General features: G+C 37.8%; 1 protein-coding gene across 1 annotated transcript in view; it reads right to left on the reverse strand.

The window, feature by feature from the left end:
* Positions 1 to 898: 898 nt before the first annotated feature.
* LOC111626588 (arginine-glutamic acid dipeptide repeats protein-like) overlaps positions 899 to 19565 on the reverse strand; it is a 34243-nt gene continuing 15576 nt past the window's right edge. Inside the window, exons 3-4 of the mRNA XM_023370025.1 lie at positions 15195 to 15265; positions 899 to 5292 (exon numbers count right to left, since the gene is read on the reverse strand). Coding sequence (XP_023225793.1) covers positions 5179 to 5292; positions 15195 to 15265 — 185 coding nt within the window. The 3' untranslated portion in view covers positions 899 to 5178. The remainder of the gene's footprint in view (positions 5293 to 15194; positions 15266 to 19565) is intronic.

Below are 19565 nucleotides of genomic sequence, written 5' to 3' on the forward strand. Positions count from 1 at the left end.
AATAGGAATTAATTTAGATGCTTAAAACAGGATCTGAATCATGTTAATAAAATTAATCAAAACTCTTCACTAACTTTATTAATAATAGTTCATACCAGATTGTTAAGAATTTTAGTTAAGTGCCAACTTTAAAAAAAGAAGTTAATTAGATATAAACCCAGTTTAAATGAATATATGAAAGATTAAACATATTAATAGTGTATTTAAAACAAAGTTTAGTTAGTGAAAAATATAAAATATATAAGAAATTTATAATATTTTCATTTTAAGAGTGGCAAAAAAACAAACGAAGCTAAGAAGCACCGCAAATTTAAAATACGTCCCAGCTTAAGTTCAAGAAACGTAAAGAAAAAATGTGTCTTAACACGATATTTGCAACTTTTTTAAATGAGATATTGATCTAGAAAATTATTATAAATAATTTCAAAGCTTAAACTTTGCAATACTGAAAATTATATACATTAAAATACTAAAACTCTCTACTTGAAGAATGAAGAAGTCTTGTGTATTTTTTAATATAAAGACAAGATGGAGTCGAAGAGGAATGTCATGTTATTACACGTATAAAAGTTAATGCCGATTTTAGAATAACTTTGATAGTTATATATTCTATTCGAAAATACAGTTGACCCGCCTATAACACTGTTGATTATTCCACTTTATATGAATTCCATGTTGTAAGAGTCACTTAGATTTTACAAATACGTGAGCCGTTCACAGCCCGGCACACGTATTTGTAAAATCTAAGTGACTCATACAACATGGAATTCATATAAAACGAAATAATCAAGTGTTATAGGGGGGTTGACTGTATATATTATTCTATTACTTTTTATTATAATTTTTAATTATAATAAGTATTTCTACAAAGTAAATTAATTAAATAACTTCTGTTCTTTATAAAAACAATTAATAATTCTTTTTTGTTTTTTTTTAAATTTTTTTAAGAATCTGCATAATATAGAATGGCTCAAAAGTTGGTTAATCAAGTTACAGCAAAGTCAGTTAACTTGGTTAACCAACTTTTGGATAATCCTATACTTTTAAACACTGCATCAGTAATAAATTATTGTTAAAATATTGTTAAGTATAAAACATATAAACCTTGAAATAATTATTTTTAATTAATTCTGATTACTTGAATTAAATATTAAATGTTTTTTTTTCCTTATCTTTCTTGTAAAAAATGTTATTTTTTTTTTGTATGATTCATCTTCCTTTATCAATGATTACGAATATACTTAATAAGAAGATTAAACTATACTGTAATAATTAAAAATGCGAATGATATATATTTTTTCCCTTAAATATTTGCTGTATTTTATTTGTTCAAAAGAATATAAAAATTTGTTTTGGTACTAAGAGAATCAAGTAATATACAGTAACAATTTTAAATTGCAGAGGCTGTTGGTGAGCATAGAGCATGCAAGAGCTCTTTTGTAGTGTAAAAGAGGCCTTGAATGTGTCATATTCATCTACAGCCTCTACAATATATTATAATAGAATACAATACATTATGTTATAACTTATCAAAACTTAATTGATATTTTGCTCGTCTAGGTGAGGGACAGTTGAAGGGCTGAGGTGGTAAAGTCATTAGCCTGCTGTTCTGGCGACCTGGGATTAAATTTGTGTAATAAACCCTCGATATTTTGGCATTTACCACCTGACCATCCCTGTTGCGGCTTGGCCAAACCCACAAAAGATCAGTAAAAAAGGTCCTCTTAATGCCCACAGGACAGAAAGAGTTAAAAAAAAACTCTAGAATCTAACCTAGTAGGATTTGTACAAAAGCGCACGCGGATATCCGAAGCCTTAAAAAATGCAAGGCCCTACAAAAAACCTGCATTACCTATGTCTAAAACTGTTACTTATAACTTTACGAGCAATATATACTTCACTTAATTACGCAATAATGCTTGATATCGCGCTCAAATTAAAAAAAAAAAACACATTAAAGTTACTTAAAATTTCTAGAAATTTGAAACGATAAATGAGTAATTGCATTAAATATATGAAAGGAACAAACAGAGTTGATTGCAATATATTACAATCAACTAAAACTAAGTGGCTGAACTAATAATAATAATAATATTTAATTTAACATATCCTAATTAGGCATTGTGACATAAGATATAATTATCTAAACAGTAAGTTATTCAAGTTGGAAAATAAAGAACCTCATCAACATTTCGAACAAACTCTTAAATCATTTAAAATACAAATAAACCAACTAAACTAACTTGTATGATTGGACTTCAACCGGATATCTAAAACCATCTAGCAACTCAGATATCCGGACAAAGTTTAACGAGCAGATTCTAGCTAATAAATTATCTTAATTGTTTTCTGTTTTCTATTTTTTTTCAGCATGTTAATAAAGAATTCATTCTACCATAACCCTTCAAATAGGTGCAGATTTTATCTACAGATCCGAACCTTCCCCTCGTTAATATAAACTACTTGCAAATGCTAATTTATGGATAAATAGTTAATAAGATGGGCTGATAATAAAATGCCATTATTTATCAACCTTTTCAAGCTATGGAGTACCATAAAATTCCTATTTTTCTACACCAATAAATGAATAAAAGATTAAACAAAAGGTATAAATGAAGTGTGTTTTTTTAAATTGTAGCAGTAACACCAGGAAAATTCTATTTTTAAAACAATTATCTACAATACAATCTTTATTGTAAATACAGGAAACTGAGCGTTATCGAAATTTACATAATTTTATTTTATTTTTTTAAATCGACCAATCGTAGAATAACTCGTACCGCCTTAAATTTCTACGTCATCAATTCCCAATATATTTGAATTTAAATATTAAAAGAGGAAGAGGAATTATTAAATTCTAATTAAAAATTATTATTCTAGCTTTTAATTACGTCGAACGTCGAACGTAAACGTTTAATTACGTCGAACGTCGAGAGCGCCGCGCTCGACGTTCGACGTTCACGTTTTACAGATGAAAACTTCGGCCGCAACTTCTGTATTTCTGTATTCTTTTATGACCTAACAGTATGAAGTATCAATTGCATTATGTAAAGAGATCGGATTACAACCGTCGCTTTAATAGTCCAAAGAGAAACACGATCCTTTTAACATCTTTTATTTTTCTTTTCTTTTTTTCTCTCGGCCATGATTTCCGGTACTTAGAAAAATATAAATAAGAATATCACGGCTGTAAGTAGGTGAAAAATGGAATCAACCGGGGGGGGAAGGAGAAAAAGAATTTTTACACAATGTCATCTCATCGACGACATTTATGCCCGACTATTAAGGGTGGGAATGAGAGAGAGAGAGAGAGAGAGAGAGAATTTAAGTTGTAGGCCGCGATTTCTTTTGCGTGCCAAGTAATTCAAGCTAAGGAAATCGATTATAGTCTGGTTGCCAGGTGATTTCAACTCTCATTTCACGCTTTCTACGCAGTAATAACTAGTCTAGCTGACTTTCTTTCAGACATCTTTTTTTTTTTTACTTCTTCATTTCTCCATATTTTTTTTTTCCTTTTCCTTTTTTAATCCTCACTGTGTTTGCCAAGCGACTGCAGTAAGTACGATTTAATACTGTGTACGCTCCGCTGACTTTTATTTGTTCTCTGAAAGAAAGACCATTTTCATTAAATGGTCTTTCCTCCCCGGCAAAACATTCGTGAAGAATATGCCATGGACTTCTCATTCAATTATCGAATTACTGGATGGAATACGCTCTCGCTTTTATCAAAGCGTGGGTAGGATCAAACTCACTTACTTATCTTGTATAACGTTATACAAGATGCGTACAGTTTGCATGACCTAAATACTAAATTGCACAGTCTGATTAACGAAAATCTATAGGAGAAACACCTTGTTTTTTTTCGTGTAGGGAACTCTTTTAATTTGTTTAATGTATGTAACGGCAATAATATCCTCTCCCTCTTCAATTGTATTTCGGTTCCTTGTATTTGGTTTTGTTTAAACCATCGTTTTGCGTACAAGAAACAGCACGCTAAGAGCGTGTGTGTGTGTGGATCTTCGAACGAAAGAAGAGGAAAATCTTCTGTAAATTATATTTTTACAGGAAATAATAAAAATCTAGTATTGCAAAATTAAGATATAATTATATTAGTTATATAAAGAATTCGAGAAGAACTCAAGCGTATAAGAAAAAATATTATTATTTAATGAGATGCGGATGAGCGATTCTCAATAAGGAATCTAATAGGGAAGTTTGGCACGTCGACATTCTAAAAAACAATTCCTAAACTAAATGCTTAGATATTTTTACTTATTCGTAAATTTAGAGAAATTGTATCAAAATAAGATAGAAGTTAATTGATTCTGTGCAGCTTGCCAAAGTTTACATTAGCATCTTTTCTTCTTCTTCTTCCTCCTCCTCCTCTTCCTCTTCTCCTTTTCTTCCGTTGCAGTTTATTAAATAATCTTAAAATTCTGGTTTATGTAAGTTTATTTATAAATCAAAAATGTAATGTCATTGATAAATTATCAAAATCGCGATAACTTTTTTTCTTACAAGTGGAAGAAATTAACCACTCCACTGCTCTAAATATAACATTAGAACTGGAGTGGGTAATTTATATGCAAACCAGACATCGATTTAATTAATTTAATTACTAAAAATAATAATAATAATAATAATCTACCATACCAAAACGTTTTAAAATAGAAGAATCTCTTAAAGATTTAAGGAAGGAAGAGTACGTGTACCACTACTACATAATGGAACTCGACTTGTTATATAGTATATATAACGAGTGACATAAGTTTATAGGAATATAAACTATTTTTCCAGTCGGTTCCATTGCTAAAAAATGCAATAAGATCAAACGTATTAGTAGTTATTATCCGGGAGGAATTCTTCTTTTTTTTTTTTCTTTCCTTGGAGCTCATATCTGTTTGATGTGTTGACCAGACATGCCTTTACCATCTCGACAGGTGACAGCTAAACGCGCATAAATCCAACCCAGCCATCACACGACAATCTGAAGTCAGCAGCCTCGCCAGTTTGGCTGGAGGTAAAGCGCCAGTCAGCATTGATAAAGGATAAAGAAGAGAACGTCAAACACATCTAGAGAACTAACAAATTCGTATCTGGCTTGGCAGACAGCTCCTGGTCGTTTGTGCATTGGAGAGTGATGACTGGTTGTGGCGTTTTATGGTTAAGTGAAAGCTTTTACTCACCATTTTCTGTGTTGCGATCTTGAACGAGCAACTGATAAACCGTTTCTGGTACTTCGGAGAGTCTGTAATACCATCTGACGTTAACTACCAAGTGGTCCTTCTTGCTCTGCAAGGAAAGAAAAGAAATAAAAATAAAAAAATATATAGCGAATCCGTTATTCGCTTCTCTTATTTATTTATTTATATATATATATTCTAAAGTAATGAAACTATTTCCGCATGTTTTCGACGTCTAGAAAACGTTCGTTAAATAAGAGAAAAAAAAAGAAAAGCAAGTAACTGACGAATCGTACGTGAATTAAATATTTAAAAAATGGCATTAATTATTACATACATAAAAACATCCGTTTAATTATTGAAAATAAAATTTTCTTTTCGTGTAACCTTCAATTAATGAATTACAAAATACTGCTCACTTTTTCTTCGATTATTAAGTAAAAATAAGAAAATTCTGGCAAAGAATCTTCATTTTTGCAAGAAAATTCTGGCGAAAAATCTTAATGTTTATAAGAAAATTCCGGCAAAGAATCTTCATTTTTATAAGAAAATTCTGGCAAAAAATCTTCATTTTTACAAGAAAATTCTGGCAAGAAATTCTTATTTTCACGTAAAAATGCTGCCAATAAACTCCCACATTCATTAAAAAAAATACGAAAATCATGGTAAGAAAACACTCAACACGACAATTTTCATATCATAAAACGAAAACAACTCGCATTACTTCTGATAAAATACAACGATTTCATTTTGTTTTTTTTTTGTTTTTTACCTCTAGAATCATTCTAGCGTGTAAAATACAATTAAAAACAACATTTTTAACTCGATAAACTTCCTATTTTTTCCGACTATTTTAACGCTAATCTGATAAAATTCGAAGCGTAGATGATTAGAGTATTAATTTACATATCCCGTTTTGTAGAGGTGCAGCGGAGCTAGTTTTATCGAGGGAAGAGGAAAAAAAAAAGTACACAAGATGTATTAAGATATCATCGGGCATGTGGCGAAAAACATATAGTTCTCTCTTAATAGCTCCCCCTCCAAGTATCTTTATGACGTGTTCTTTTTTTTTTGTGTTGTTTGTGTGTTAAGTACGGTGACGCCATCGTTTTCGAGATAAACCGCATCGGAGATAAAACACAGTAGTATTAAATACAATACAAAAAAAGGCACCGACGATTGTGTTTAAACGCCGTATTTAACGACGTTGTAGACGATTTAAGCCGTAGATCAACTGGTAGAATGGAAAACTGCAACGACCTGGATACAAAAAGTGTACAGTACAAAGTGCCTAGAGCCAGACAAAAAAAAAAAAAAAGCTATTAGGGCATCAATCAAATAGGTTCATTTACCGGGCTTAAATCGGCCAAGTTGGCAATCAATAACTACTTTTGTTATTTGCTAAATGATGATGGTGTTAGCGGTTACAAATCTCCTTCCATACACACAATGGTAAGAAAAGAAGGAAAATAAACAAATAAATAGTATTGCAAAGGGGCCCTTCCGTATCCCGAAGAGGGGGGAGGCCCTTTTTTCTCCTCTGTAGCGCCATCTGTGAATGGAGTTTGAAACGAAACCGTGGACATCCCCCCTACACACACACACAACGAAAATTTCCGACTGGTTGGTGGAGATACATTCGCCTCGGGCCATTTATCAAGCAATGTCTGGCAGAGAAAAGAGAGAGAGAGAGAGAGAGTAGCCATTGTTTTGCGGATTACCTACAATCTATCAGGTTTCTGTCAGAAACGAAGCACCTGCTGACGTCTGACTATCTGTCACATATTTGACACTCTTCGTCGCCTCCACGCTAAATCCTCCAACGCATTATTTACTCGGAATGACATTTATAAAACGATTGTACAATTCTATAAATTCTGTACGTATCTATATAAAAAAAAGGCCGTAGGAAATGGGGTCGAAATAATTTCCCCATTTTACACGGGATAATTAAACGGGATGAGTAATAGGCATCGCATGTTCTACTCCTCTCAATCACTGGGCGAAAATGTTAACTAGGTTGCTACTTGCTGGCAAACTTTGGACGGTGGGGGGAGGGAGGGAGAGAGGGGAAGGGTGGTTGGTTACACAGCGTAAGTCTCGTGAAGAGGATATCACGCTAACTGGCGAATCAACCGGGTTGATTCCTACATAGAATTCCTTGGAGATCAATAAAGAGAGCGGTAGTCGACTAGGGAGAAGCATGCAGCTGCAGCCATACTTAATACACGAAGTGCAGCTAAATAATTTGAAAAGAGTTGGTCCATTACATGCCAGATAGGGCGTCGGAAAAAAAAGAACCTGTTCCGAGTTGAGTGAACCCTTCTTCAAACTTGTTTCTTGTCTCGTATTGTTTCCGTCGATGTGTGAAACGCCCTTTTCTCTACGTTGAATTTCTTGTTTTTCGGTCGGTTTTCTCACTCCTCCTATAGCTTTGGAAGACCCCTAATTTGTTTAATTTAATTTTTTTTTTTTACCTGTTTAAATAGGCAGCATCCATTCCGACTCCCACAGAAATGATCATTAGAGCATTTTCAGCCCCCCATTTCCTTTCCTCTTATCGCATGGTCAAATAGGACGCGATAGAAACAATTATCTTTCAGTCAATGACAATTACAGTAGTACCTCTACAGCCAAACTACAAATTACAATTTGGGTTTTTTTTTTTCTTTTTGTAACCGTGAATTTTCCTGGTATACTTAAGTTTTCGCGCAGCAAATTTATACGTACGTAAACAATGAGTAAAACCAACAGGTATACGAGGAGGAAACACTCGGCACCCAAGGATTACAAAGCTTAGAAAAACAATCTTTCCTCTTTATCCTCTAAAAGCGCGACATTTTCGGACACTATAAAACGTATTTTAACTCTTCTACGCGGGGGTAGAAGGTCGGAAAATACACCGAATTTATGCCAATGCGTTAATGGGATTTACAGCCTAAACACAAATCAGTCTAGAACGACGATTGAACTGGAGTAATGTGAGGATTAAGAGCTTCTTTTTTTTCTTCAGGAACACAGATAAGTACCTGATTACCTCCCTCCATAAATTACACCCGCGTTAGAGACGTTAAAAAAAGAGGAGGATGTTTTCTTTTTTTAGATGCGTTAGGCTTTATTGATCTCGTCCTGTAGTCAAGAACCGAGAGCCAAATGGGTTCTCTACTACACCGTGTCAACACGGCCACTCCCACCTTCTACCCACAATACGTGGCACGAGTATGTGATCGGCTCTTCCTCCTCATCCTCCGACGATTAAAAATATCCGGTATGAGCCCGAGGGCGTGTGTTGGAGACCTCACGAAGACTCGATGGGTGGTGAAGGAGTACAGAACAAGCACTCGCAACCTGTTATTACGTCATTTCTCCCGAACCCTCCGGAGTTTCGGTGATGTGCTATTAATCCGCTCTTTAAAAATTATCTGCGAACCTGTTCGTGCCACGCATCGACCTTAAACTTTCGAGCAATCTCTCTGCTTCTCCTCTTGCAAACCAGAAAAAGAAACTGCAAATTGCATACGAGGAACCCCCGACTTTCTACTGTTTTACATACCACAATCGAATGAATGGTATTTCTAAAACACACGGGATGCGTGTTGAAGAAAATCGGGGAGGATTCCCGACAGAGGAAAGGTTCTTCCTGTGTGGTAAGCAGGATTTCTAACAGAGAAAGATGCTTACTACTAAAAAAAAACAGGGGTCAGAGGCTCTCTCTCTCTCTCTCGTCGATACAAAACACGGAAAGTATGTGAAGTAGATAGGAAGAAACCAAGCGAGAAAAATGCTGGTGTAGATTAAGAGCGCGGAAAAAGTCGCTGCAAATCCACTTTGGGGTTTTTTCCTCCATAAAATATTCTTCATTAACTCTTAAATGAGTGGAAGTTGCTAGTTATTGACAAACTTAATCGTCGCCAGACGGCGTTGACATGTGGGTCGTCATGGGAACGCTCCTCGTCCAATAGCAGGGTAGAGAATCTCTCTCTCTCTCTCTCTCTCTTCGTCCCCCCTCCCTCGGCGACTCAACTACACCACCTAGTAGGCAACTACTCTTCCTCAAAAAAACCACCGAAAAAGCGAAGCGGAGAGAGGTAGCTTCGGTAAGACAACCGACAAATTGGTTAAGTTCTTCCTCTTGGGTACAAGATAAGTGTTGGCAAAGCTTATAATTAAAACAGATTCGACGCTCCTCGGAGCAAATACTAGATCTAGCGAAACTGATTTTTCATTTCCTCGTTACGCCGATTGTTTGGTCGAGGCTCGCGACTCGTTGAACAATTTATTCGCGCCCAATGCTCGTAAGTGCTCCCGGATAATCGAAGAAACTTTCGTCCACTTCCTCCTCCCCTTTAAAGTAAATTAATTTTAAGGAGTTAAGACGGATTTTTCACATCCTCTTCCTCCTCATCCTCCTCCCAGTCGCGCCGAGTTCAACGACCCTAGCAAATTACTTCGATACGAGCGTTCATCAGGAGCTAGATGAGAGACCACCGAGGGGGGTCCCAATCGAATACGAGGAATTCCGCAAATTTCTTCGCAGCTCCTCCTCTCCATTTTCGTATACGAAGAGGTACAAAGAAATGCTCCGGGAACCATTCCCCTCCGCTCTAAACGAGGAAGTTCAAATCGGAATCGGTATCTTAAAGACAAACATAGGAGGAGGGGGGAGAGAGAGAGAGACGAGCAGATCGACAATCGAATCGCATTATAGCGTGACAGACGTAGCGGAAGTGGTCATACCACATAATTACTTTTCATCACGTCAGCCGCAATTAACCGTGAAACCGGTGACGAACGGTTCCCGGTCGGAAACTCGTCATCGGTGACGAAACACATTGGCATCGTGACGCCAAGTCGAGGAGGTGCTCGGAAGAGTCGCTCGGGCCTTCGGCAACTTTCCCTTCTTTTATTTTATTTTATTTTATTTATTTTTTCTGTCTATTCCTTTCACTTTCGGTTAACGAGGACCTCACACGAAGTGTGGGCGAGCGGTTCCTTAAGCGAGAACAACAACAATCCGCGATACGCTCGAATGGGATCTCGGTTTAGGTCCCGGAGGAACAACAGTTCCCGATCGAAATACACCGCAGAAAACAATAGGCAGGTTGTGTTTTCCGGTGAATTACTTCTCTCTCTCTCCCTCCTCTTTTTTTTATTTTAAAGTTCTCTCGCCCTCCTTTAAGAGCCAACGCGCTCTCCCGGGAGCATCCGCGAGCCCCCGACAACACAGCAGAGTTATCGCCCTTTTTTTTAACCTGCGAAAGGTGCAAAATACGTCGGCCATGCCGAGTGGGCCGAGTGACGATTACGTCGGTCGCCCCGCCTCGTGTTGTCTGCTTTCGTCACACGGAAAGGAAGTATTACTACGAACAACTGGCTGGAATCGGCGGGAGGGAGGAAAAGACTGGCTACCCCCTTCCGAATTCGGAAGAGCCAAACCGATGTTTAGCTATCAAACAATTTGCCTGTGTGTGTGTGTGTGTGTATGTGTTTTTTTTACCCCCCTTCCTCCTGTTTAACACAGAGCGAGAGAAACAGAGCGGATCAGTCAGGCACCGCCTACCGATCGCTGCTATTGGACGAGGTAGTGGAGAAGTACACTGCAGTCGTCAACGTGTAAGCACGTGCTACGTTTTTATTGAATTGTAAAAAGGCCACGATTGATGGGCTCCGCGTTCGTTTAGAGGAGGAAAGCGTGTCGGGGGACACACGGCCACTTTTCTCCAACGCTTCTTGCTCGGAGGAGAGTTCGATAGAGGCGAACGAGCGCCCGCGGACAGAACACAATTTGTTTTTTCTCCCCCCCCGTCTCCGTCTAATTTCCTCCTTTCGTTAATTGCGAGCCACGAGGCAGATGGCGAGAAGTGCCGCTCTCTCTTTCTCTCTCTCGCATTTAACGCAGCTGTCGTTACTCGCGGGGGGCCGGCAGGAATTCCGCCTTCCCCCCTGCGACGGGTGACAGGCTGATCCAATTTCGCGCCCGTAAACCCGCCGGAATATTGAGTTGGCGCAAAAAAAAAAGAGATGGCGAGTCACGCGCTCCTAAAAATCTCACCCATCGTCGAAGTGTCGGGACCTTCTTCTCCACCCCCCCGGCGCTACGCGTCCCGGGACGTAGGCGCGTAGATAAGGGTGTTGCGCTTACGCCAGCGGTTCTCGTATTCCGTGAAGGAAACATTAACGTAGCGGGCCGATTGTCGGGCGCGTGCAATGAGTACAAAGACTTCGCACCTAACCCCCCCTGCTCGGTTTTCGGATGCCCGAGGTGTCCGCCCGCCCGTTGTTGGTACAGAATGGCGGTACTTACCGATTTCGGGCTCTTCAGAAGCGGATGTGCCGTTTGGGCGTCCTGTGCGCTGGGACAAACACGGGCGCTCACACAGACTCCGCTACAACGTCCGCCATCTTGAAACGACGGCACCTCCCGATGACGTCACGGCAAAGTGACGTAGCGGAAAGGGAGAAGGTTTGGTCCAATGGCCGGACGGGGTGGATAACCGAGTGAGAAAGCTCGGCCGAGCCGTTGTCGGATACTTATGGCACTTTTTCGATGGGAATGGGCTGGAGGAATTGTGGGAAGCGATAAAAGAGGTGGGGTGGCAGGCAGCCAATCTGCGGCCGGCAAATCAACAACCGGACAAACAGGTCGGTTTCGCCTCCCCTCTTAATAGTCCACGTCGCCTGCTCAAGGACACGCCGCCAGAAAAGACCTCAAGGACAAGAGAGAGAGCCATTCCACCCGCCGCCAGTCGATAGGAATAACTCGAACGAGCCAAGCAACACGGGAGAACGGGTCATCGAGTATTTCCGGCTCGTACCGGAAACGGAAGAACAAACCGCGCAAACACCCTAGTTTTTTATTTTTTTATTTTTTTCAAACGTACTCATTGCCGATTTCCACACATCGACCAATCGCTCGAACCGACATTTCCTTTTAAAGAATTTTCATGGCGTCACACAATCTTTTACTCCACATTACCTCTCGCGCCTTCGCGTGTTTTCTCTCCATTACATTAGATGGCGCCACTTTCGAGTGGTAGCCAAAGATCCGCCATCTAACATCCGGATGCCAAAGGCACCACCACCAAACGACGTATTGCCTGGTAATGCCATTTTTCCATCAAGCGAGGTCACGTCCGAGTGAGGAGCTCACGTCATCGATGGTTCCTTTACCACAGAATCGATCGGTTTCGGTGAGGTTTCCTTTAACGGATCGAAATCCCAAGCTGCAATTAAATGACCAAAAAAAAAAAAAAGAGGGAAACGTCGTATCATGAAAAACCGAAGGAACAAAGGAAGAATCGGATAAGTGGCAATCCTTCAGCCAAAGGTCCTTTCGCATCTTGTTAATCCGGGAGAGGCAACAAAAGGTTTCACGCACCGTGATCATCAACAATAAGGCAAACATCTGGTTCGTTCTGTTAGTGGCCGCGCTTTGTTCACAATTTGCTACGTAATTGTTTATTACCCCCCTTTTGCCTGCCGTCGGGTTCTTGTTTTTTTGGGCATCACTAGGGATTCTTCATAGAATATCACACTTTTATAGATTTCTCTCTATATATATATATATATATACTGGATGCTCGTCACTCTTGACACTAGCGAACTCGGACGTGTGTGTGTGTGTATACACGTGTAGGTGTATATGGTAAACATACACCCAGGAAAAATCCACTAGTATGAAAAGACCTTTCAGTATACCGACAGTGGACAACATTATATGCTAAATAAACTGATACTGAAGATAACAAAATGTTTGTAGAGGAATGTTTGAAAGTCAATATTAAATTTTTCTATCTTTCTAACGGATCGACAATCGAATTTACATTATTTTTATCAATGGAAATTTTATACACAACATAATAAAATCCTAAACGACAAGCAATAAGACGAGCCGGATCGCCGGGGTTGGGAGGGGGCCCTGTCGATTTATTAAACTTTTCAGGCCCTATAATACGAGGCCCGCTTGGTTATAACACGAAGAATAACTTAAAACAGTATAGTAATTAATGCCATTATGATAATTTCCGTGTTAAATAAGTAAACTGGTATACCACCCCAGGGCATATACGAATACATCGGTTAACAAAAATCCATTGTGTTTTTATTGTTAATAGTCGCCGAGTGAACTGTAATCGAATATAATATAGGCGTAGAAGGAAATACAGTGAGTTATATCAAGTATAAAACAAAAGAATAGGAACTACTATCGATTTACCGTGTGATTTATTACCACTCATAAACAATAATCGAAAAATATCTTGAAGTTAAAGTCAAAAATTGCTATCTAATGTTTTCAAATACGTAATTTCGATCGGATTTCAAGTCACTTTGTCCAGTTCGATAACACTATAAAGAATCTTTTAATCTCACCCAACACATAGAAGTGTGAATTTTCTCGTATAGAGAGAGGTTACTGTATCAATTATTCTTCACGTTTCCGGGCATCGAATCTATCAGATTTTTCTAAATTCCTATTGCATCGCCCCTTTCTTAATGTACCACCGATTCTTATCTTACACCCTCACTTTCCTCCTTCCCACCCTTTTTTTTTTAAATTGAATGTAGTAGAAGGTTTGTATTGTGATTTGTGTGAAGAAAATTTTCTTTTTTACCTTTTTTTAAGTACTTGGAATTATGGCAGAAGGCTAATTCGTGACTGGTAGAAAAGTTATCGATCGATCCTTTTCCCACTTAGGTGTTGTTATATTTTAACTCGACAATGTAAGAGAAGCTGTGGCACGCCGCACTCCATCGACCGCGCAATTACCCAATATGAAAAATGGATACATGGGTAACATTACACTTTTTCGTTATTGGCCGATTGACAATTGCAGTTTGCCATCACTCTGGGCATTTATCTTTCTCGATTTACTTTTCTCCTCACTCTCTTACTAGTTAAATTGCCTTTAAATATATAAAAAAAAACAAGGTTAATACGCTGTAACCCCCTTTACTTTTGTATTCCTGACGTTACCCGTTTGGCACACGCAAACTACTTTACGCCATCTTAAAATATAATTACTTAATCAATTGGTGTGTGTGTGTGTAAATATATTTTTACCAATTCCCATGGAGGATAAATTAAAGGGAAGAGAAGTAAGAACCGTGCCGTATCAAACGTGTCATTAGTAACAAGGGTCGAACAGGGGAGGCCCGTGAATGGACATGCAACCTTGTTCTACCCTCTAATGGGGTGTCTGCGCAGGTTCAAGATGGCAGAGAGATGTTTGCTGCGAGGAGGAAGCTAGTTGGCCCGTTCACCCATCCACGAGAGGATAGAGTTGAAGAGAAGAATCTCTATCTCGATACGCTAGCACGTATGCTATTTCAATGGACGGGGGGGGGAGGAGGAGGAGGAGGAGGAGGATTAAGTAAATAAGATAAATATCTAAACAGTGCGTGACCTATTGCACCCATTCATCTTACCGGAAATAAGTAATTACTGATTTAATTCAATAGATTTATATTCGGTAAGCAGGAAAACTAACATTCCTTCCTTCTCCCTGGAGCACCAATCGTTCTCTCGTCCTTCATTTATTAAACACATATATAGGCCTATATATATAAGATGCTACTTTATTTACGCTCGTTCTTTTAAAATTCTGTTGTTTAGATACATAAAAACGTTCAAATGATTCAATTCCATTATCCTTTAAAGAAGATTTTCTACAATGGACAATGCGTGGTTACTCGCTAGTAAAGGGCGTTTAAAAAGACATTAAAAATAAATATTTAATTTCGAATTAATTTATATAAGGATGGTCGTTCGTTTCGGGGATAAAAACACAGAAAATTTAACGAATTTTTCCTTATTTTTTTTTTAATTAAATCCCCTCTTTTAAACCCTCTCTCGTTTAACCTCTTCAACTTAACAAGTAAGAATGGTTAGTGAAAAGATTGCTACTCTTCAAGAACTGATTAAATTACGAGTAACGAATCCATTTAAAGCTTTATTAAGTGAATTTTTCGATCTTCTAGATATAAAAAAGAAGAAGAAAAATCCATAATTACCTTCCTGAAATCCTGAATGGTGCATATATTGTAAGGTTGATCGGGTCTTTGCATGTCGATGTAAACTGAATCTGTAAATTAAAAAAGATAAATAAATAATTTAAATTACGTTTAAAAGTTAAAATAAGGAATAAAACATTAAAAAAAAGGTAGAAAAGTCAGAAAATTTAACCCGAGTTTGGCATTCCATTTCCTTTTCTGACTTGTCTTTTTTTTACTGGAAGATAAAAGGGAGGATACAAGCAAAAGTCAAACGATTCTTCACTCTGGAGGATACAAACCGATTACAGAAGTAGAATCGACAGGAAATAATACTTAAAGTACTGTTTTCGATTACTTAATTAATATTTAAAAGAGGAGTATTTCGATGGTAAGGGAAGATTGAATTCGATTAATTAATTATACAAGAAAAAGATCCTCTTTAGAACGAAGATAAAATGCGGTTTGTATTCGATCTAAATGATTCTAATTCGCATCTAATATAGAAAAAGATGCGGAAGATCATTGATGCAATCGGTAACGTAAGAATTGCAAGAGGTGAGTTTAAGGAAACGGAAATAAAAAAAGAGGAAGAAGGAAACAGAACAGATGCAGCAGAACAAGCGAGTTAAAGGAAGGTCCCGACTGGAAAGAGTGGCATTGGAGGAGCGATGCGTCCGCTAACACGAAGGAAAATCAACCGGGGTCTTTACAGTGCTCGGCAGCAAAGCTCTCAATCCACTTCACTCCGGCAGTCATCGATCGGCTGCACAGGCAATAAATCTCAGTCGGTCGAGTAAATATTTAGCCATTAAATTGCAATTCATTCGCCATGCGCTCCGCGCAGATACATCTTTGTTAAATAAAGCTGACGAATTATATAATCTGCCACCAATTACTTCTCCTCTTTGCTCTCACTCACTCTCTCTCTCTCTCTCTCTCTCATCTAAATTCCCATTTTCGAAACTCGTCCAGCATAAGAAATCTGTCCACTCTTCTTCGAACTCCATACAAGTTATGATAAATCTAGCGCTGTTTCTCTTAGTAAAGCGTAATTTTCTTTCCTCCGCACTTTAAATTTGCATAAAAGGCCATCGAAAATTAAGAATCTTAACGTTCTTTCCAACGATTACTTCCCTTTATTTTTTTTAAATCCTCCTCACTTCTTAGACACGTTGCAATGAGGATACACTCACCGCAAATTCGATCCTCGTATCGTTTGTTACGCGTAATTCTCTTTTATCTACACATAAATTTATATAAAAACGTGTTGCAAGGGGCACATAAAATGCCCTGAATGGTATAAAATGTAAGCATCCTTTATTATTAACGCGAAGGAGTGTCGTTCTTCTAAAGCCGTGAAGGTGGAATTCTCATATTAGAATGGTAAATTAAAAGAAGAATGATGTGTAAACACATCTTCTTCTTCATATTCCGCTGAAATGCCGATAAAAGCATCTTTCTTTCTTTAAGCTATCAAGTTTACAATGTATTAACTATTTCAATATAAACTTGTACAACAAAACAATTAAAACCTGTATTATTTAATCATTAAATTCCATTTATTACTATATTCTTTATAGTTTTCTTTCTAAATCGCCTTCTATTATAATTAATCGTATTAATTTCCTCCCAGCAACAGTGTATACCAGTAGACCTCCCCTATAACACCGTAGATAATTCCGTATTATATGAATTCCGTGTTGTACGAGTCACTTAGATTTTACAAATACGTGAGCCGTTCACAGCCCGGCACACGTATTTGTAAAATCTAAGTGACTCGTACAACACGGAATTCATATAACACGGAATTATCTACAGTGTTATAGGGGGATCTACTGTAATTCGTACACATGTATAGTATGTTATCCTGTAATGTATCGTATTATACAGTATATATTCTACTGATTTATCCATATACATACCAGTAAGCTCGAACATAAACTACAGTACAATTAAAGAGTAGAACCATATGCCAATTCCTAATTTTTATTACAGTTTAATATTATATGTTTATTATACTCATTCGCTTATTTAATTATAAATATAGGCCTATATATATATAATAAAACCTTAAGAAATGACATTTTTCTCGTCTGGTATGCGATACGATGGATCGGATCACGAAAATTTAGAAACTACTGCAGTAAACTAACAGCCTTATCGTGCCTCGCAGCTCTTCCATTCGCCGACTGTCATCAATCTGCTGGGGTACGAATGTGGCAAATTGTGTCTGGCATGCAGATGCTGTCCTACTTTCCTCTCATTAGCATATAGAGTGCGGGTAATCGGGACAGGTTAAATGCTGTCGATAATGACCCTCTGGCGCTTTTTCTCTCTCTCTCTCTCTCTCCCGGATTAACCCAGCAACGAAAGCTTTTTTTTTATTATTATTTCTACTGTCCCGACGGGAACCACTTGAGTGTAAATGCTACTACAAGAGTAAAAAAATAAAACCCGTAAGCGTTTAGTAAAGAAGCTGAGTTCATTCCCACTAAGTCAGATTGGAGAAGATGCGCGCCGCCATGTGATATGTCAATACAGCAAATAGCACATTGCTTCTTTGTGCACGGAAATGCGAGCTTCAGTCACGTCTCATTCTTTTGCTTTTCCCCACAGCCAATACACCGACGTGATTCTTTTCTATATGGGGGATATTTCTTTTAATTCTTTCAGAAAAAGGGAAGTTTTCGGCTGCCAGCAGCAACGATTGTCTGAAAGCAGCGTCAGAACGTTAATTGCTAGGTATGTCAATATGAATGGCTGCCAGTAGGAGGAGGAGGAAGGAGGGGTGGAAAAGTCGCGATTACCCGTGGGACTTTTCCGTTTAGTGTTACTATTGTTCCTCTTTTCCGCTGTCGGAAATAGAAGATAACCTTCGACCGGTAGAAACAGTCCAAGTTAATAATCGGGATGTTTACGGAGAACAGATGGATAAGACCACTGGACAGAGTGCTATCGATCGTACAAGGACGTAGCGCGATTATCTTCCTGCCACCAGGTGAAGAGGATGGGGGGGAACGACACCGCGCCATCCCCAATCCGGCTTCCGACTTCTGCCACCAGGGAGCAGCAGCATCGTTCGCCATTTAATAATTCACCTAAAAAGCAATCCCTGGCTTGCCCCGGGCACAGTCATCACGTTTCTACGTACCAAAATTGCCGGGTTCACTCGGTTTCTTTTTTTATCCATCCTCTTTTATAAGTAGTGTTAAGAGCACCCGCCGGCTTCTTAATCCTGGATATTATTGAGTTAGTATATCACTTCGGTTGGCCACTATTTACTGGCGGAAATTAGAAGCAAAAGACTTGTAAGAATTCTATTTTCTGCCAATCGAAAACGACTGTAAAGGAAAGTGTGTGGTTCCTATAAATCCGTGCGGTTAAATTTAAAGTGCACCTGTCGTATACGAATTTAACTGCAAATAAAAGAGTTATGATCTAAAGAAGAGTGACAAAGAATGATTACAATATAGGCATTATGCCATTCTGTTTCGTCGTCGTCCTAGGCCTATAAAAGCAACCGACCGTGCAGAAAATTACAGGAAAAAAATGTCGAAAAATAAGTGTTGTAATATATTAAATAGGCGTTGAATAATTAGAAATTGCAATGTGTAAGAACCTTTACGTTGTGTTCCTTTCACTGGAACCAACGATCAAATCCAATTGATGTAACTTACAAATTAATGAAGTAATTTCCGTTCTACACTGAAATTACTTGAAAATATATATATTTTAAAAATCGATAAACCTCTTCAATCAAAGATATATAAACGTATAAGACGTGTAAAAATGTTTTTTAAGACCTATTGTACACGGGCATCCTTCAAACAACATCGATCATAAAAACAAAGATTATAAAGAAAGATCGATGCTTTCTTCTTTAAAAAAAAAAGAAAAAAGAAAGAAAGAAAATCACACGTCAATTCGTTTAAAAAACATCAAATTTAACATTTATTTTCATAAATAAATTTTACATTTTGTAAACAAATCCACAGATCAGATTTTAATTTATGTCCCCATACCACTGTACTTTACACGGGAGAATGATTTAGATACGTAAAGAAATGCGCATATTTCCGATGATTTTATCGAAAATATGTGCATTTTTTTTTCATTGAATAAACAGAAAATAAAGTCGAATAATAATAATAATAATAACGGGAATTATCATTTGTAAAGTATTGTATCCATTACACCCAATTGAAATGAACTTTTAATGATTTGTTCTTTCAGGAGGATCGTTTCTTCTTGTGTTTTCTAAACCCTAACACGTGTTCTAAACGATGACAACGTCACAAATTACTTAACAGAGAAAATTTTCGGTCGGGTATCCACTCAATTGGGGTATAATTTACTCCACAAATCTCGTAAAGATCTTCTGAATTATCG

The sequence above is a fragment of the Centruroides sculpturatus genome, unplaced genomic scaffold (genome assembly GCF_000671375.1).
Source record: "Centruroides sculpturatus isolate CEXI.00-Female unplaced genomic scaffold, Cexi_2.0 scaffold304, whole genome shotgun sequence".
Classification (NCBI taxonomy): domain Eukaryota; kingdom Metazoa; phylum Arthropoda; class Arachnida; order Scorpiones; family Buthidae; genus Centruroides; species Centruroides sculpturatus.